At 43.6% G+C, this 19182-nt stretch overlaps 1 protein-coding gene across 2 annotated transcripts in view; it reads left to right on the top strand.

Moving 5' to 3' along the window:
- The window catches only part of AVL9 (AVL9 cell migration associated), a 33857-nt gene that overhangs the window by 9341 nt on the left and 5334 nt on the right, over positions 1–19182 (top strand). For both annotated transcript variants that reach the window (XM_060280586.1, XM_060280587.1), the window contains exons 3-14: positions 977–1062; positions 2914–2985; positions 3623–3712; positions 4949–5015; positions 5536–5576; positions 8344–8382; positions 10526–10595; positions 11238–11788; positions 15066–15200; positions 15766–15985; positions 17233–17350; positions 18246–18299. In XM_060280586.1, the coding sequence (XP_060136569.1) occupies positions 977–1062; positions 2914–2985; positions 3623–3712; positions 4949–5015; positions 5536–5576; positions 8344–8382; positions 10526–10595; positions 11238–11788; positions 15066–15200; positions 15766–15985; positions 17233–17350; positions 18246–18299 (1543 nt within the window). The remainder of the gene's footprint in view (positions 1–976; positions 1063–2913; positions 2986–3622; positions 3713–4948; positions 5016–5535; positions 5577–8343; positions 8383–10525; positions 10596–11237; positions 11789–15065; positions 15201–15765; positions 15986–17232; positions 17351–18245; positions 18300–19182) is intronic.

Below are 19182 nucleotides of genomic sequence, written 5' to 3'. Positions count from 1 at the left end.
TGAAGAGCAGGTTTTCCTGGGGGGGAGTGGAAGTGTGGATGAGCCCTGAGAAAGAGAAACCCCGGGGAGAAGATTAGAGGCAGTGTAGAATGACAAGAAGCAGCTGATGAGGAAGCTGTCCTATGGGGCAGGGCTGGGGAGATTGGCTGGTCAACAAACAGAGTGATTTAAGAAAGTTCAGTAAAGTAAACAGCATAATGAAAAGCCGGAAGCCAAGGAAACCACGGGTGGTGGAGGTGTGAAGTTGAGGAATGGCCAAATAGGGTAGGCCTCAGGCAAAACTTCAGTTAGGGCCTAGAAACCGGACCTGCCAGAAGGAAATAAGCCAAGAAAGGAGAGAGACAAAGAGACTTATTGACAGAATTTGGATCACAGGCTGACAGAAAGGCCGCTGGTTGCAAGAGTCAAGGAACGGTGGTGGTGCCAAGTTTCACCTGTGGATTTCAACTAACCAGCCAGTTCTTGGGCAGCAGGTTTATAGTTCCCTGGAATGGGATAGGGAGCAGCAGCTGCAAGATACAGTTCCTTATCGCTGATGACTGAGGTGCACTCCTGGCTGTTACAAAAAGATCCATTGATGGATGAGCAAAATTAATTTCCCCCAGGGCAGTAAAGCAGCTTAAGCAGGCTCTGCATGGTAATGCAAAATACTCATGTCGACCCATGTTCTACCCATTATTCCACACCATAATGTTTTAGCTTTTCCTGGACATGTTAGGCTAGCTTCCTAATTGGCTCTTAGGGTGATACGAAGCAGGATAACACTGTAGAACAGGCACCCCCAAACTTCGGCCCTCCAGATGTTTTGGACTACAATTCCCATCTTCCCCGACCACTGGTCCTGTTAGCTAGGGATCATGGGAGTTGTAGGCCAAAACATCTGGAGGGCCGCAGTTTGGGGATGCCTGCTGTAGAAGCTTCATACCTCTATGTGATGCCTTTAGTGAATGGTAAGACCATTTCGTTCCTCTTTCAGACACTGTGTTTTTTCACTTGCCACCAAGAAGCGGAGATCGAAGTACAGTGTATGGTGTCTCATGCTACAGACAGATTGAAGCTAAGGTAATTATATTGCAATTGTGTAAACTTTAAAAGAAAAAAGGTCTTGTGCAGAAACTTAAGTTGCTTCTCCAGTTTGGCACCCTCCAAATTTGACCATTTGTACAAAGTATTGGTGCAGATATTGATATAATGTGAACATTAAGTCTTTGAGGCCCTTGATGCAGGGTAATATTCTTCCTGAAGCTTTTTATGACAGCGCCTCTGTCGTATGTTTGAGCTTTTTTTCAGTTCTTGTGAATTGTTGGACTTCGCATTTGGCAATTGTTGAGGAACTTTTTATAGTAGCCTTTGTTTCAAACAAAATATAGTTAATATGAGCCAAAGTTTGTTTGTTTGAGTGACATGATAAACCATGGTTAAGCAAAATGAAAGACTCTGAATTCCTTCCTGTCACATGGGAGAAGAAGGGGGAGGCTCTCTTGGGTTTGTCATACTGAACTATGGCTTAGCATGATGTGCAATAAATGAACATGAAAACATTAGCTAGGAATCCAACTGCAGATTTTCTGGCCTGTATTGATACCATGAATGCAACTGCAGGAGTAATGTTCATTGTTTACACAGTGACTTCTCTTGATATCAAATGTTACGTGGGTAGTGATGTGGGGTGAGAATATTCTAGAGAATGAGAATATTCTCGGCTAGAAAATTCTCCAGAGAATATTCTCCACAAACTGTAAATTATAATGCAAGAAACAGTTTTATAACCAGTTTTCTATAAAATCATGAGTTCCTAAATTATTCATTTATATTCTAATATTGTTACCCTGTCATACTCCAGCAGCATTTATAGTCTGTTAAGCCTCTGCAGCAATTTCATAACACTAACCGGATATCACAGGATATTACAATAAAACATTTATGGCAATGGAACTACTGTGTTATTTCACTGTGGCTGTTCTAGTTTTACTGGTCTTTTCTTCACTCGCTACTATGTCTGCATTTAAAAAACAGATCTTATATAACATACCTGTCTATTTGGGACCTGATGCTATCTACACTCCCTTGCTTTTTGGTGCAATTTGGGTGAATTATATGGTGGTACCAGTGCTTTTTTCGGGGGGGGGGGATACAGGGGTACACAATCTTTGTACTTTTGTCCATTTACTGTATTTATTTTTCCTGATTTGAACTATGAAATGGTGATTTACTTGAGTCAAAATGAGAGTACCCCTAAACATTTTTTAAGAAAAAAAAAGCACTGGGTGGTACCATGTGATTTTGGCTAAGAAAACAACTGGCATTGTGACTCAGTTCACACATAATGCAAAACCATGGTTTAGCATTACAAGGATGAGCCTGTGTGAATGTTAGGTTCCCAGTCCCATGCATGCTTTCCTGAAAGCAAGCTCCACTGACCTCGAATGGGTAGATCTATGCATAGGATTGTTTGCCCTGTAAGGATAGTATCTGCTCCAACATTCCTCTTACACAGGAAAAGTCTGCCTTATTTTTCAGAACTAAAGTATGTCTTCACATGTAAACTTGTGGAAGCTTCATAAATACATTAAAGTTGATATAATTACTGGGGTTGCTGAAAGTGTAGACAATGTATAGAAAAGGAATGGATCTCCTCTTCTATTAGTGTATTCAAAGCAAATCTTTTCACTTGGCTTTTCCTTATTGACCCCTTCTTCTCTCCCTTCTTTTTTACCTTCCTTCTCCTTTCTCCATAACATGCCTAGTGCTTTATCAGACAACATGACTACAGGCAGAGCCTGTCCTATTTTTTTATTTTGTAGAGTGCTCAGTTGTTTTTATGAATGCTGCGGCTAAATGAGTATTTGTTCCTTAAAGGCGGATGTGTAAAAAATACAGTAAAAGCTTGTTCTCTCTTACTCTTTTTCAAAGGCCTTGAAAGTACGGCAAGCAGATGTTACCCGAGAAACAGTACAGAAAAGTGTCTGTGTTCTAAGTCAGCTGGTAAGAGATAGTTACATGCCTTAAAAATAGCCTGTTTGGGTATCTTTCCTTCATATTAGGCACACTCCTGTTGAAATCCAAGACAAAGGCATTCTTTCAAAATCATATTCTAGTTAACAGGAAAATGCCATTTGCAAGCTCTTCAAATGACAGCATGTCTAATTTAATACACTCCAGAGCATTTCCCCCAACACTGTAACTCTACACCAGCTCTCAAATGGAGCAAGGCAGCCCAATTTTGCCTGTATTTTATCACACTACTCTGATCAGATAGGAACACTATCACATTTATAAACTATTGCTTGTTTTGACAGCAGGATGACTGACATAGTCAATCATTCTAAATAAACTGTTACCTAATGCAGTGTTTCCCAACCAGTGTGCCTCCAGATGTTTTGGGACTACAACTCCCATCATCCCTAGCTAGCAAGACCAGTGGTCAGGAATGATGGGAGTTGTAGTCCCAAAACATCTGGAGGCACACTGGTTGGGAAACACTGACCTAATGTATGTGTAATTTGTCATCAATTTGAGATCAATATGTGTACAGTAATTTGTTTTGAAGGGTAGCTGTTTTTGTCCTTGACTGTGTGCCTGCCTTTCTTGTTGTAACATGATGATGTGTTTTACTTTCCAGCCTCTTTATGGGCTGCTCCAGGCTAAGCTGCAGCTAATTACACATGCCTATTTTGAAGAAAAAGACTTCTCACAAATTTCAATACTTAAGGTAAGTTTTATGTATAGAAATACAAACTCTTGTGTGATACTGATGAACCGCAGAGGACCTTCATTATTATCGATTTGATTCCTAAACTTTAAAGTCGCCCTTCCATCATTTCTACCTGCTTAGCTTTCCTTTCCCTTGAAGCAAATGGGGAAGCCCATGCAGACTGACAGATAGGTCAACTCACTGGAGTCCACAGCCAGGATAGAAAGGAAGGCCCTTAGCTTACATTATTTGCATTCAGAAGGTTTCTTTTTCTCGATTATATTGTTTTATCTTTTTGCAAACCACTTTTGTGGGGGGTGCACACGTTTAAATCAAGCAGTATATACTTTTTACGAAATAAAGAAAATAGACCAGGGGATGTGGATGTTGTCCTTTCCAGACGTTGATGAACTCAACTCTCACAGTCCCTGAGCACTGACCATACTGGCTGGAGGGAAGTTGGAGTCCAACAGCTTCTCAAGCACACCATGTTAGCTACCACCAGTGAAGACCCAGGGGTGGGCAGCCTTGTGGTATCCTTAGGGTTTTCTTGCTAGCACCTTGAGCTCCACCTGCTGCAAAAAGGCACACACTTAGAATTAAAGAATTCTGACCCCGGGGATTTCTTTTTGAGATCCAGAACCTCACAGTTCTTCCCCACCAAAGTCCATTCCTGCTTACTCCAAACTTTCTTCATTTCAACAAAGAGCCATTTTGTTGCCACCTTTGTTTAATAGTTGTGAGTCAGAAATGCTTGTTGATCTACTGAAAATTACCCAGGGATCTATTAGATAAGTCCCAGACTACTTTCTGCCCACCCCTGGTGTAGCCAATACTGAGCTAGGTAAATGAGTGGGTCTGGCTCAGCTTAAGGCAGTGCCCTATGTGCCAAGATCAGCCTTTCTCAACCTTGGGTCCCCAGATGTTGTTGAACTAACCAGTGCTTTCCCCCATACCCCATTGCAAATGAGAGGATTTTCAAATGCCATTGGTGGTGTAGAACATTAAAATGGGTCAAAGATCCCATTGGGTTTACAGCCACTCTGGGTTCTACCAAAGGATCCCTTTGGATTCCAGCTGAAGCCTCTGGATTGCTGTCTGTGTATTTAGTAACTCATTGAAAATAATGCCAAGAATCTTCTTAGTAGTATAGTATTTTGGCAGATCCATGCTGTATGAAGCCTTTTCATTTATTTTCTAGTAGATGCCTTTAGAAAGTGTTTTTAATGCTTTCAAAAATTTATGGCTTTTCAGGAACTTTATGAGCATATGAATAGCTCTCTGGGAGGAAGCCCCCTGGAAGGATCACAAGTTTATCTTGGTAAGCAATATTCACTAAATAACACAACTGTTCAATTTTCATTTCCTAAAGTACTTGATTGGTACTAAAGTCTAATGCCAAGCCTGTGTGCACCTAAATAATGTACTAATTATTGTGATTACTTTTCCCATCAGTCACGGGGCTAGCTAAACCTGTCACTTTGCTTGTCATTTTCACTGGTGGGTGAGGAGAGCTGCTCAGGTGCTTTTTCAAAATCATGTTTATTCAAAAGTAATGAGTGGATTATTAAAGGCCTATCAATAGGAGAAGGGCCGTATAATGTTCCTTCCTCCTGGCTTTAATAGGAGAAGGCAGTCAACTATTATTGGTAGTTAAAATCCAATTTGCATTTGTGGTCAATGAACCATGTAGCTCACACGGATTCTTTGCCCCTAAGGGCTGGGAAAATAGTACAAAATCTTTTAATCCTGCTGCCAGCAGGTTTCTCCACATTTACAAGCAGGAAGAGCTGGTGGTTCTTACTAAGTTCTGCTAATTGTTTTGCTGTCCCTCCTTTTAGGCCTGTCTCCACGAGATCTTGTCCTTCAGTTTAGACACAAGGTATGTTTCTTCCTGATGTGAATCCTGAGGGAGGTTACATCTACCGTGTTTCCCCTTTTTTAAGACACCGTCTTATAACTTTTTTTCCTCAAAAAAACACACGGTGTCTTATTTTCAGGGGATGTCTTATTGTTATTATGTTTTTATGGTATCTATGGTTCCGGGCGGTGGGGCGGCAGGCCTCCTCAGCCGGGCCATGAAGAGGCCAGGCCGCTGGCTCGGTGCTCCGCCCGATCGGCGCTGTGGAGCGCTCCGTCCGATCGGGGCTGTGGAGCGCTCCGTCCGATCGGGGCTGCGGAGCGCTCCGCTCTGCCGCTGCTGGTTCTGGGCGGCGGGCGGCAGGCAGGAAGAGGCCAGGTCGCTGGCTCGGTGCTCCACCCGATCGGCGCTGTGGAGTGCTCCGCCCGATCGGGGCTGTGGAGCGCTCCGCCCGATCGGGGCTGCGGAGCGCTCCGTCCGATCGGGGCTGCGGAGCGCTCCGCTCTGCCGCTGCTGGTTCTGGGCAGCGGGCGGCAGGCAGGAAGAGGCCAGGTCGCTGGCTCGGTGCTCCACCCGATCGGCGCTGTGGAGTGCTCCGCCCGATCGGGGCTGCGGAGCGCTCCGCCCGATCGGGGCTGCGGAGCGCTCCGCTCTGCCGCTGCTGGTTCTGGGCGCCGGGGCGGCAGGCAGGAAGAGGCCAGGTCGCTGGCTCGGTGCTCCGCCCGATCGGCGCTGTGGAGCACTCCGCCCGATTGGGGCTGCGGAGCGCTCCGCCCGATCGCCGCTGTGGAGCGCTCCGCCCGATCGGCGCTCCGCCCGATCGGCGCTGCGGAGCGCTCCGCTCTGCCGCTGCTGGTTCTGGGCGCCGGGGCGGCAGGCCTCCTCGCCGGGCGCTCTGGCGGCGCAGAAGGGGCCAGCAGCGCTCCCGCCGTGTGTCGCCCCGGTGGTGCGGAAGGGCCTGCGGGCCTCCCGTCACCACTCTGCCTTGGGCCATGCAGCCCATGACACTCCAGCGTCGCGGAAGGAGCCAGCAGCGCTCCCGCCGCCGTCCATCACTCCAGTGGTGCAGCCCACAGGGGCGAGCAGCGGCCTCACCTCTGCCTGGCCCGGCAGCAGCAGCAGCAACAGCGGGAGGACAAGGACGACGCTGCTGCTGGGTCCCGCTGCCTCGAGGCGAGCGGCGCTGCTGTGCGGAGGTATGGCTTATTTTCAGGGGGTGTTTAATCTGCACAAATGCTTAAAAAGCCTGCTATGGCTTACTTTCTGACTACGTATTAAAAAGGGGGAAACACGGTACTTCTGCCTTTGCTCTGCTTTTGACAAACAGTGAAGATGCATCTGCTCCAGCAAAGGTTTATTAGGGGATTCATTCTCAAATGTATTGAGTTTGTAAAAGTTACTGTTCTGTGTGGTTGATAGTTGGCTTAGTTCGTTTGGGCTAAATGTGATGCTTAATAGTGAAGGGTTGCAGCTCAGTGGTAGAAGATCTGCTTTGCATGCAGAAGGTTCAAGGTCCTCTCCCTAAAAACATGGAAAGCTGCTGCCAGTCAGTATTGAAAGCACTGATCCAGATGGACAAAAGATCTGACCTTGTGTGAGGCAGCTTCCTTTCAAGGCAGATCTTGTACTGATGTAGACGGCCTTCAGGTAACATGGCCCCAAACCATTTGAGACTTTAAATGTTAAAACCAGCACTTTAAACATGGCCCGGAATTGGTGTTACATGCTCTGATCATCTTGCACCCACCAGCAGTCAAACACAACAGCATTCTGTACCAGTTCACATTTCCAAATAATCTTCAAAGGCAGCCTTATGTACGGTGTATTACAGTATCTATCTTGGATGTGACCATCACATGGATTACTAAAACCAAGGTCCAGTCTCTGTAGATAAGGTCATAGGTGGCATACCAGTTTCCCCTGGAAAAAAGGCACTTGTGCTTCCCAAAATAGTGCTGAGCCGAAGAGAAACCACAAACTTGGTCCTTCAGGGAAGTCAAGGCCCATCAAATAGCAGTTGTACCCCAGTGTCCAGATTAGCTTGCTTCCCCAGGCATAGCACCTGTATATTATTTGGCCTGAGTTTCAGTTTATTCACCCTTATTCACCTCAGGACTGTCTCCAGACACCCATTTAGGATTTCCACAGCCTCCCTGAGATTGACAGGTGGGAAAGAGAAGCAGAGCTTGGCATCACCTGCAATTTGAGCTCAAGCTTCTGGGTGGTTTCTCCCAATGGTTTGACTTAGAAGACAAACAGCATGGGGGACAGAATAGAATTTTTTGGGCCTCCAGAAGCCAGAGGTATAGGCTACAAGAGAAATCCTCCAGTATCATATTCTGGGACCAAACATCCAGAAAGGACTGGGGCCGATGTAGTACCATTCCTCCCCTTTCCAATCCAGCTGCACAGGCCAGAAAACACCATGGTTAATGGTACTGAATGCCACTGAGAGGTCTAAGAAAATGAATCGTGTTGTGATCTTGTCTGGTTCTCATTGTACCTCATCCACCAGGACGACCAAAGCTGTTTCTGTCCCATATCTGGGAGTAAAACCTAGAAATGTATAATGACTCATCTGTGCTGCTACTATGAGTTGTTTAATTGGTTGATCGATCCTTTTGGGTACTTTGAGTATTTTAAAAGAAAAGCCAAGTTATAAAAGTAAATGAAATCATTTGTTCAGGTATTTATTGTGCATTTCTGAAGTGTCAAATGGAAATGATATAATGAAATATTAATATGCCTACCTATTGCTGTTTAAGATTTGTGTCTCTTTGTTTTGAAGGTCTTAATACTTTTTAAGCTGATTCTTCTAGAGAAAAAGGTAAGATCTTTTCCTTCTCCCCAAGTTGGCAGAAAGAACTGAAATGGACTTGCTTAATGACGTAGTGTAATGGAATATAGATTAAAAGCCATTATCTTTTATAGATGGTACTTAACACCTGCCAAAATAGCTAAAATGTATAAAACAAAAGCAAGCCTGTGTTGGAGGTGCGGTAAAGCAGAAGGGACACTTATACATATCTGGTGGACCTGTGAAAAAAATCAACAGCTTCTGGGATATACAGTATATGATGAACTTTAAAAAATGTTTAAATATAATTTTGTGAAAAATACAGAAGCTTTTCTATTAGGAATAACAGACACAGGTATAGCAAAAGAGGATTGGAAAATATTCCCGTATGCCACAGGCGTGGCGAGGACCTTAATTGCCAGAAATTGGAAAAAAAGAATTTGTGCCAACAAAAAGGAATGGCAGGACAAATTATTAGATTATACTGAATTGGCCAGATCAATAGAGACAATTGGGGGACAACCTAGACAAGAATTCCAAAAAGAATGGGGAAAATGCAGAGAATACTTTACCAAACAGTGCCCCAAAATATACACCTGGACTTGTTTCAATTTCTGTAGGAGACTTTGTGGTTTTTTAAGTCATAATTAGGAACAATTGTAATAATCACATATAAAAGAAACAGTACACAAGAATAAGGAGGCCATTTACAGAATAAAGGAGGTCTTTTTTATGTTATGTGTTCTTTGTGTAAGGGGATAGGAGTTTAATTTTGGTAAATAAACTGTCAATGGTGGTGGGTTTGTTTGTATGTATGAGTTGTTGTGGACCATGTTGTAAATAAAATAAAAAATAAAAGCCATTATGGATAGATGTTATGAGCTATCCCACGCATGCAGTTAGCTAGTATGGAGACGTGCCTGTTCTGTTTGCCTGCTTTTTAATGTTTCAATTCAGCAGCAGTTGCCATGGCAAAGGTAAGCGAACTTTGCTAAAGTCGTGGTGTGCCTGTATGTGTGTACAGATATGCAAATGTAAAGAGGCAGCTGTATGCAACAAAAAAATGGCTGCAAAATATAAAAAAGCAGAAAAGAACAGTGCCATAAAATGGTACAGGCATGTCTCCTTCAGCCCTGCCCAGTCGGGAAAAAGGCAGCTACATCAGCCAACACTGTGCTCACTCCCAGAGCGCAGCTCTCTGCACCTTTCCTTTCCTCAGACCATGTCACCGCCTTGACATGTAATAAAATACGGGCAGGCCAAGCCAGTGTAAATAGGAACTGGGCAGGAAGAGCAAATCGTTTCTCATGCATTGTGGATTTTTGAGAGGATATTTACTGAGACCATTTGCAGGAACCATAGGAGGCTACGGTGCGCCTGTGAAGCACCCTTGGTTTATATTCACCCAGTAGCCACATAGGTTTAAAAATGAAGGGTGGAGGGGATTGAATGCTGCAGGCTACTATAGCTGCAGCAACATGGGAAGATGATTATTAATCTGAACTTTTTACATGTCACAAAGCATAAAAGCAAGAGTGCTCCAGAGCGTCGAGTCATACTTACCCTTCCCATTTTAATGCACTGAAATCTGTGGGATGTTTCCTTGAACCAATGAGGAAGGAAGACCAAATGCAGAGTAGCAAATCCTCTGCTTCTGAGTTCAGTCTGAGTGCTGGAGCATGGAGGGTTCTTCCAGATGTAATACAAATGTTGCAGAAGAGGAGGGGGTAGTGTGTTCGTCATGAAACAAGAGTGGGTGAACCTCTTTGAAGAATAGGCCTTAACTAAGAGCAGGTTCATGCTACTCAGACTATATACCACGAGACCTGGCTCCAGATGCATCCAAGAACTCTTAACAGCACACAGTACTCCATTGGCTCCTAGGCTCTGGATATAGATGGTGTTGGGGCACCCCTGAATAATTTATCCAAACTGCAACACAGGAAAAATTGTGTCTAATGCTTAAAAAATATTGTTGCTTGTGATTCCTCTTTCCAGTGCTGTAGAGAGTTCTGCATGCTGTTCTTTAAACATTTATCTGAATAATATGCCTCGGAAAGTCATGTGCTGCTGTCATTCTGGGTGTTATGAACTGCCATTGTTTGTTTTTTGTTCTTGCTTCTCTTCCTCTAGAAATTAATGTTTGTCATTCCCACCCACCCCTCCCTTTCAGGTTCTGTTTTATATCTCTCCAGTGAATAGGCTTGTGGGAGCACTAATGACTGTCTTATCACTCTTTCCTGGTAAGTGAGAGTAAAGTATTTACAACAACAGAAAGCAAGTTACGCAGTTTCCCATGTCACCTGAACCTAGAGCTGTCATTAGCTATGGTTGGTTTGTTTCAACAAGCTATTTTTAGAAATCACTGTTTGAAGTTGGATTGTTTGAAACAAACCATAGTTAATGTAAACCACAGTTTGCTGGCCCAGACCAAATTAAAAATCACGGTTAACCAGAACTACTACTCCCAGTCATACAGTAAGAGGGGAGGAAGGGAAATGTCAGGGCCAAAAGAAGGCTACATTCATTCAGGTATTGCTAAACCATAGATTAGAATGACATTGGGATACAGCTTGTCTCATGAAAGATCACTAGTATGGTATATTTTAGCAAGTATAAGGAACTGTGCTTCACCTATAAATATACTGTGCATGGAAATCTAAGATCATTTATAGAATCGTAGAATTGGAAGGGACCCCAAGAGTCCTTTAGTCCAACCCCCTGGCATGCAGGAATCTCAGCTAAAGCATCTTTGCTCAGGAAAAAGGGAGCCTTCAGATACAGAGCTGTAAGGTAGCTTTCAAAGTATGCAATATGTTTTGTATTATGATAAACTCACTTTTCATAATGCTATTATCAAAGAGATTTTTTTTTATGATTTCTAGGTATGATAGAGCATGGTCTCACTGACTGTTCACAGTACCGGCCAAGGAAGAGTGTTTCAGAGGATGTCGGACAGCAGGAAGTCCCACCTCCTACAGATTATTATGTCTCCTTGTCCACTGTGGCGCTTTCAAATGAAAACGTGGAAACAGATGCAGAAGGCCCAAAGTTGTCAGGAAACCAAGAACGGGATACTGAGAAAGTAGATGCACCTTTATTTCAGACTGAGAACAATCTCAATGGAGCACACATCTCCAGGGACAATGGGCAGCATTTGAAACCTCCCTCTCGCACTTCTCCAGAATCATCTGAAAGTGACTGGGAAACCTTGGATCCTAATATCCTGGAGGACTCCAGTTTGAAAGAAGGAGAAGGTGAAATCCCTGCAGGAGCAGCACAGACTGAAATCCTTCCAAAGGAGCCTGCAGTCTCTGAAACCATTCCCATTACTGTGCAGCCTCAGCCTAACACAGGGCACGCCGTCTTTGTTCCTGGCCTTATATCAGGTTTGGAAGAAGATCAGTATGGCATGCCCTTAGCTGTTTTCACTAAGGTAACCTGGCATGTTCTGGCTTCTGGAAAGTTGCCACATTGCTTTTTATCTTGTTGCAAAGTTGTATCTTTATCCTCTCATTGGGTAAGCTGTCCTGGAGCAAGTGCTCCTCATAAAGGTGGATTGCAAATATTAAAAAACAAATAAGCCAGGCATCCCCAAACTTCGGCCCTCCAGATGTTTTGGACTACAATTCCTATCATCCCTGACCACTGGTCCTGTTAACTAGGGATCATGGGAGTTGTAGGCCAAAACATCTGGAGGGCCGCTGTTTGGGGATGCCTGAAATAAGCAATCCAATTAGTAAATCAGTCAACAAAACATTATGGCTTGTCTTTTGAAAAGGTGAGGACCCATCTTCTACAAGCTCTCCTTTTTTGGATGGTGAATGCCATGGGGTCATAACAAACCTTGCACAGTTTAAACTTGCCACAGTGGCAGAGAGATGAATGAGGTATCTGATCAAAGTTCCACAATTAGAGGAGGGGATACAATAATGTGACAATAAAAAAGGAAGATAATGCACAGCACAGTCTACCAGCTCTCCCTGTCCTGGTAATACAAGCTGGGCAGCTGTGCTGACAGGGCCAGTGGTGTTAACCTTTTGGGAAACTGCAAGGATATCTTAATACCCAAAGGGAATGGGACAAAAAGCAGCAACAGACAGACAGAACACCCCAGAGTCTTCATGCCATCACCAGGAACTGGGGTGTACTCATTCATGGCAGGGCCCTGTTAGGATGGAAATAATACACACTTTCTCTGATCTGGGTCATAGGGTCATAGCTCATTGGTAGAGTGCAGAAGGTCCCAGGTTCAGTCCCCAACATCTCCAAGAAAGACTAGGAATTTCCCCTGTCTGAAACCCAGAAGAGCCATTGCGCCAGTCAGTGTAGATACCATAATGAGCTAGATCGGACTTGGTATAAGGCAGCTTCCGACGGGTGTTCAGTGCTATTCAGCTCAGAATAGGCCCACTGAAGTTAATGCACATGGCTTAATTTCAGTAATCTTAATGTGTCTACTCTGAGCAAGACTTGGTTGAATACCGCTCTATGTCCCTACTCCATACAAAGAGTCTCAAAAGAGCAGCACTGACTTTGTGAGTCTGGGACCTAACCTAGCAACTCCCAGCTCTGCCAGTTTCCAGCACTTGCCAAGTATGAAACACTCATTAAATTCTTACTACTAAGGGATTATCTATAGGTAAAGGTAAAGGGACCCCTGACCATTAGGTCCAGTCGCGGACGACTCTGGGGTTGCGCGCTCATCTCGCATTATTGGCCGAGGGAGCCAGCGTACAGCTTCCAGGTCATGTGGCCAGCATGACTAAGCCGCTTCTGGCAAACCAGAGTAGCGCACGGAAGCGCCGTTTACCTTCCCGCCGGAGCAGTACTTATTTTATCTACTTGCACTTTGACATGCTTTCGAACTGATAGGTGGGCAGGAGCTGGGACCAAGCAACGGGAGCTCACCCCGTTGCGGGGATTTGAACCACCGACCTTCCGATCGGCAAGCCCTAGGCTCAGTGTTTTAGACCACAGCGCCACCCGCGTCCCTCGGGATTATCTATACAGTAGTGTAAAACAGTGGTTACTTGGAATGGTCACCCACCAATTTATTGTCACATGAATTGTGGACCTCAGCAGCCATCGGCTTCATGCATTTTAACTGCATGTTTGCCAATTTTATATCTGTAACTTGAGACATCCAAACAAGAATCCTAGAGCCCATGACCCATTTGCAGGTCACAACCCGCAGATTGGGAAATGCTGGTCTAAAAGAGACCTCCAGAATATCTGGGTTTCGTTGACTACTATGGCTGACAGTCATAAATAAATCTCTCATGAACAACTTCTAAGAAAGATAATGTCAAGGAGCATGTTGATACCTTAGCCAGAGGTAGCCAACGTGGGGATCTCCAGATGAACTCCAACTCTCCTAGGCCCCTACCAGCAAGGCCAATGGTCAAGGGTGATATGGGAGTTTTGGACCGAAACATTGGAAAGGCACCATGCGAAGCGGTCTGAAGGGCTAGACAACATTACAGCTGTTATAGTATGGGAATTCTTGTCTCTCATGCCCAGATTGTTTGAGGCAGTGCCCCCGTTCATGTTTGTTTCCTTTCTCTCTCCCCCCCCCCCATGTGTCTCTAGTCTTTCAAGTCAACAGCACAATTTTTATAACAGCTGGAAGTGGGCTAGAGTTACTGATTCTATTTATAAGTTTAAATTATTATGCTTTCAATAGCATCAGTTGAATTTAGGGTATAATCTACATACAAGTGCTTTGTTCAAAGACTTCTTAAAAATAGTAAACTTTCCTGGAAAATACTGGCGTAATTGATGGCAGACAAATGCAAACTATAGCCATGTGCTCTGTAATCTTGATTTTGTGAAACACTAGCTGGAAAACCTGAGTTTTTATAGGATACTGTTGTATCATAAGCTTGATTTCATGTAATTCTTCCATAGTTACTCACTTAAAAACAGTTCCCCTTCCTCCACCATAAATTTTCCATGTTAAACTCACAATGTTACTGCAGTGCTACTGGGGGAGGGGGTGTATTTCTAAAAATGAGTAGTCGCAAAGCAAGAGGGTTCTAGTGGTGACAGTTTCCTATAAAATTTAATAATGAAATGCTCAACTTTTTGCAGTGTGCCTTACTCATATACAACTTCCCAGCATTGTACGTTCTGTCCTTACGTTCTTTGCTGAGACTCCGAAGGTCACAATAATTGGGCTTGCAGTCAGATCAGTCTGTTCTCATTGCCCTTTATCTGACAACTATAAAATGCAGGCACCATCAACGTCGTATTTAAAGCAAGGAACCACAAGACATTGGTTTGGCGTTACTACAAAAAAGCCTTGCATTTCTATGTTCCCTCCCTCCCTCCCACACTTTTCCTTTCATATTCACTTCCAATTTAACCCAGAGCAAAGGCTTCAAACTGCAGTTTGTCTGCTTTAGATGTAATTCATTTTTGCTCCCATGTATGTCTGGGGAGGAGGCAGTATCTGAGCACAGGGAGTGTTCATATAGTTTGCTGAATCTGTATCCTGCCTAGATTTCATGCTAATTTATTGACAGTAATAGTTTAACTCAACAGAGCAATATTTCACTGAGGTGTAATTGTTAACTGATGAGGAAGTAACAGTTCAAGTTGCAATTAAAATCTTCATTATTTTTTCCTTGTTCATTAGAACATCACAGCTCCTGCTCTTCAACCTTTTTCTTTCTCACATTGATCTCCTTCCTCCCTTTTCTCTGTTTCAGGGATACCTTTGCTTGCCGTACATGGCGCTGCAACAACACCATCTCCTGTCTGATATAACCATTCGTGGGTTTGTTGCAGGAGCCACCAACATCCTTTTCCGTCAGCAAAAGCATCTAAGTGATGCTATTGTAGAGGTATGAATCATTTTCTTTTATATCATAGGCGGGTAACTGAATGGCAGCTTTTTTTTAAAAAAAAAGAGAGGGTTTTTTTTGGTAAATGTGCCATAAAAATAAGGATACAGCTGGCAAAGCGTCATACTTCCAAACAAATACAATTGCTTAACTACTGGATATATTCTACCCAACAGGAAGATTCTTCCTATCCCAAGTCCTATTTTGTCTCTTTATGGAGTGGGAACATTGCTTGGAGAACTTCTCCAGCAATCCAGTTGCAGAGTTGAAATAGACCCAGAGAGAGACTGTTCAGCCCTGCCTCCCCCAAACAGGACCCATACCCCAAATTCACTCTGTGGTCTATTCTATACCTCAGTTCATCACAAGGAAAAAGAAGCTGATTGCTTGTAGGGACTAGAGATGGTTGATTGGTGACTGAGTTAGTTGTAAGACACTGTTGCCACCTGCAACTCTGCAGCCAGAATGAGTTCCATCTCTTAAGAGTAGCTCCTCTTAAGAGTTCAGCTCGGGTTGTTACGTTTTCCTCTGCACTGCTTTTTCATGTTGGATTTTTTCTCAACAGATTGAGGAAGCTCTCGTTCAAGTCCATGATCCAGAGCTCAGGAAGGTTCTGAATCCCACAACAGCTGACTTGAGGTTTGCAGACTTCTTGGTGAAGCACGTAACTGAGAACCGGGACGATGTCTTCCTAGACGGCACTGGCTGGGAAGGAGGAGATGAGTGGATTCGAGCCCAGTTTGGCTCATACCTCCATGCGCTGCTTGCTGCTACTCTGCAGCCAGGTAAACCCTGGTGTCATTGCTTTCATTTTTTTATTTTTTTAAAAAATCCTCTAAGAATATACTTAGCAGCTGTAACTAGAAAGAGTAAAAGGAAAGGACAAAGAAATATAGGGATCTGGGTCTGACCTGGTTAGCAACCATATAGAAGCTCTGATGCTGTATTAAAAAAAAAGGGTCTCAAATATTAGCAGCACCCTGTGCAATGTCAGAATTTGCTGCCCTCTTGCCTCTCTCCTTCCATTCTACATCATAGTTGCAGCGCCCCCGGGGCTCCGCACTTAGTGCAACCAAACTGGTCACACAGCCCTAAATCTGCCTCTTAATCTGATCTGATGCTACATGCTAGCACACAGTAACGCAGACCCAGGTTTTACTATCAAAGCGCTTGGTTCTGTCTAAAGGACTGTGTGATGATGTGGAGTGTTTTATATCAGATGCATGAGAAGAAATGGTCCCATCTCTCCAAATCCCGTTAAAACCCAGATTAGTTCCTTCTTAAAATTCTGTCTCTTTTCAAGCTGTTTTTTTATATCTTAACTGCATAATCTGCTTAGTTTTAACTTCCCATCAATTTCACTAATTAAACCTTTTATTTCCAGTTTTTTATTTGCTTCCTGGCAGTAGCAGCTGCCACTTTGCACTGAGTGGGGAAGGATAGATTTGCCTGTTTGCCAATAGGTCCCAAGTCCACACTCCTATTCTTGAATGCTAGCCCAGGTGCATGTTTATATATGAGGTTGGTGTCTTTGTCTGCTGACGCCATGCCTTTGAAAAACAACTGTGGAGGAGCTGTCTTTCAGTGACTTGGTATGTCATAGACCAGGGATGGCCAAACTTGGCCCTCCTGCTGTTTTGGGACTACAACTCCCATCATCCGTAGCTAACAGGATCAGTGGTCAGGGAAGATGGGAATTCCAGTCCCAAAACAGCTGGAGGGCCAAGTTTGGCCATCACTGTCATAGACGTAATCAGGGGGTGACACCAGCCCTTGCACACCTGTATTCACAGTGATACACAACACATCAAGGGGGGGAAATAAGAAAGATTTTTGGGCTTTCAAACATGTGGAAATCCAGTCTGTTAGCCAGCACCATCCCCTTTCTATTTGTTGCATTGACAGTATTACTATGCCGAAGGTGCACACTGCCTTTTTAAAAATTAAAATGTGCTCGCTTCTTTGCATGCACACGCATAGCATGCGAAGTACTGAAACTGCTTAGGTTTCTCTTATCTATTTCATTCATCAGACAATGAAAAAATATTATCAGACTTTGGAACCACCTTTGTAGCAGCTTGGAAGAATACACACAATTACAGAGTGTGGAACAGCAATAAACACCCAGCTCTCGCAGAGGTAAATCCCAGGTAAGAAATTTTAGCTTAAATGTTTGTATGGAAGAAGTAGAGAGTGGAGTGCTGTCGTCTTGAGCACCTGTGACTTCCGAGGTCGGCCATTTAATTTCCAGGAAGCACAAGCAAGAATTCTCCATTTCCTAGTAGTATCAAGCTTTGAAATTACAAAGTTTTAGTTCTGGAACTCACTTTCCCCACATATCTTTCTCCTTGCTTGTGCTTCAGATGTTGCATGTTCTACATTTAGCTTGCCTTGAAGGCTGTTCTTTAGATAAACAAGAATATGGTACTCTCTGCCTGCTTGCCTGGTGTAAGGTGGCCAAAATTTGTCCTGCTTCTGAAGATCAGAACGCAACACAATTCAAGAAATTAGTGCTTCCAGGCCCCTAACAGCAGGGTGTATCTGTGCTCTTGATGTTTGACCATTTTATCTGAATGTAATTACAACTGAACTTCAGAGGCTTTTAGCCAAGAATTTAATTTATTCCATAAACAGTTGTTTGGAGGTGCAGAAGCCCTTGGCTCCTGATTGTGGCCACTGTCCCATAGAGTCAGAAGTAAGAGAGACTGGAGGACATTGGAAGTGACTGTGGTGTAACTGAACAGCCACTTTAAAACGGAAGGCATTTCAGAGGCGTAGCAGGTTGTAACCCAGGGAAGAAATTCAGAGATGGATCAGTGCCAAATGTTTTGTCCACTGTACAGTCATTGGGGCCTCTGAGATCTCCCCTTCCCCCCCATGCAAACTGATCAGAGCAGGAGTCAAGAAATGTTAATGTTTTCAGTCTAGTTAGAGAGGAATGGCTTATGGTTTCTGTTTTTATTGTTACAACACACAAAACATTTTAAAATTGTGTTCTGTTTTTCTCTTCTCTTTTCTTCCACCTCCTTCCAAAACACTTTTCAGTCACCCATTCCAGGGCCAATACTCGGTTTCAGATGTAAAATTAAGATTGTCACAGTAAGTACCATAACCGAATATGCTTTTAAAGGCTAGGATTTTTGTAAATTGGCGAGCATGTTAAACTGGGGTTTGGTATTCTGGCAGGCGATGACTGTTGAAATCTTCACAATAGTTGTCCGGTTGACTCTGTGGCCCAGTTTACACGTAACACTAAACCATGGTTTTAAAATAAGCTGTCGTCTAACGTGAACAAGGAGCATGCTGCTGCACATTGCTCAAAAGTCCCCACTTCACTCATCCCCCGTGCCTCCCTATGCCACACTTGTGCGAACGCAGTACAGACTTTGCGTTCCGCACAAAGCAGCACTTGATGGGATAGTTTGTTTACCATAATAAATTATGTTTATTATTGGCTCTGTAATCTTACGGCCCAGGACAAACCAACCAGATCCAGATGAATGCATTTTTCATTATTATTATTTTTACATTCTGTTGACCATTCTGCTGTAGAAAGAATTATAATCCAGGTTAAATACAGAAATTGGATGATAAGATTCTACCTTTGAGAGGTCCTTGTATGGTTTGGGGATTGCTACTATCCTCAGTTGTTTCCAGATTGGTGGTGATAGGTCTCAGTTAGAACGTCAATATGTAGTTTGGTCATATGTGTAACCATCAGATTTAAATGATTTATAAAATACTGTGGAGAACCTATCTGCGCCTGGGGTTTGCCTACCTTTTTTAAAAGAAATATTTAATCTCTTCTTATATAATCAGCTCTTCCATACGTTTTGCCTCTGCATCCCCCAAAGTTGGTGGTGTTATTGTGTCCAGATTTTTTTGTATCTCTCCTGAGTGGAGTGGACTTAGAAGAGTACAGAGATGATGAAAACCCCTTAAATCTTCACAAAATTTTAGTAGAAAATACTTTCCCCCGTTT

Source organism: Zootoca vivipara, chromosome 12 (assembly GCF_963506605.1).
Source record: "Zootoca vivipara chromosome 12, rZooViv1.1, whole genome shotgun sequence".
Lineage (NCBI taxonomy): Eukaryota > Metazoa > Chordata > Lepidosauria > Squamata > Lacertidae > Zootoca > Zootoca vivipara.
Note: the sequence above shows the minus strand (reverse complement) of the source record. Positions and strands in the feature narration are given on the sequence as shown.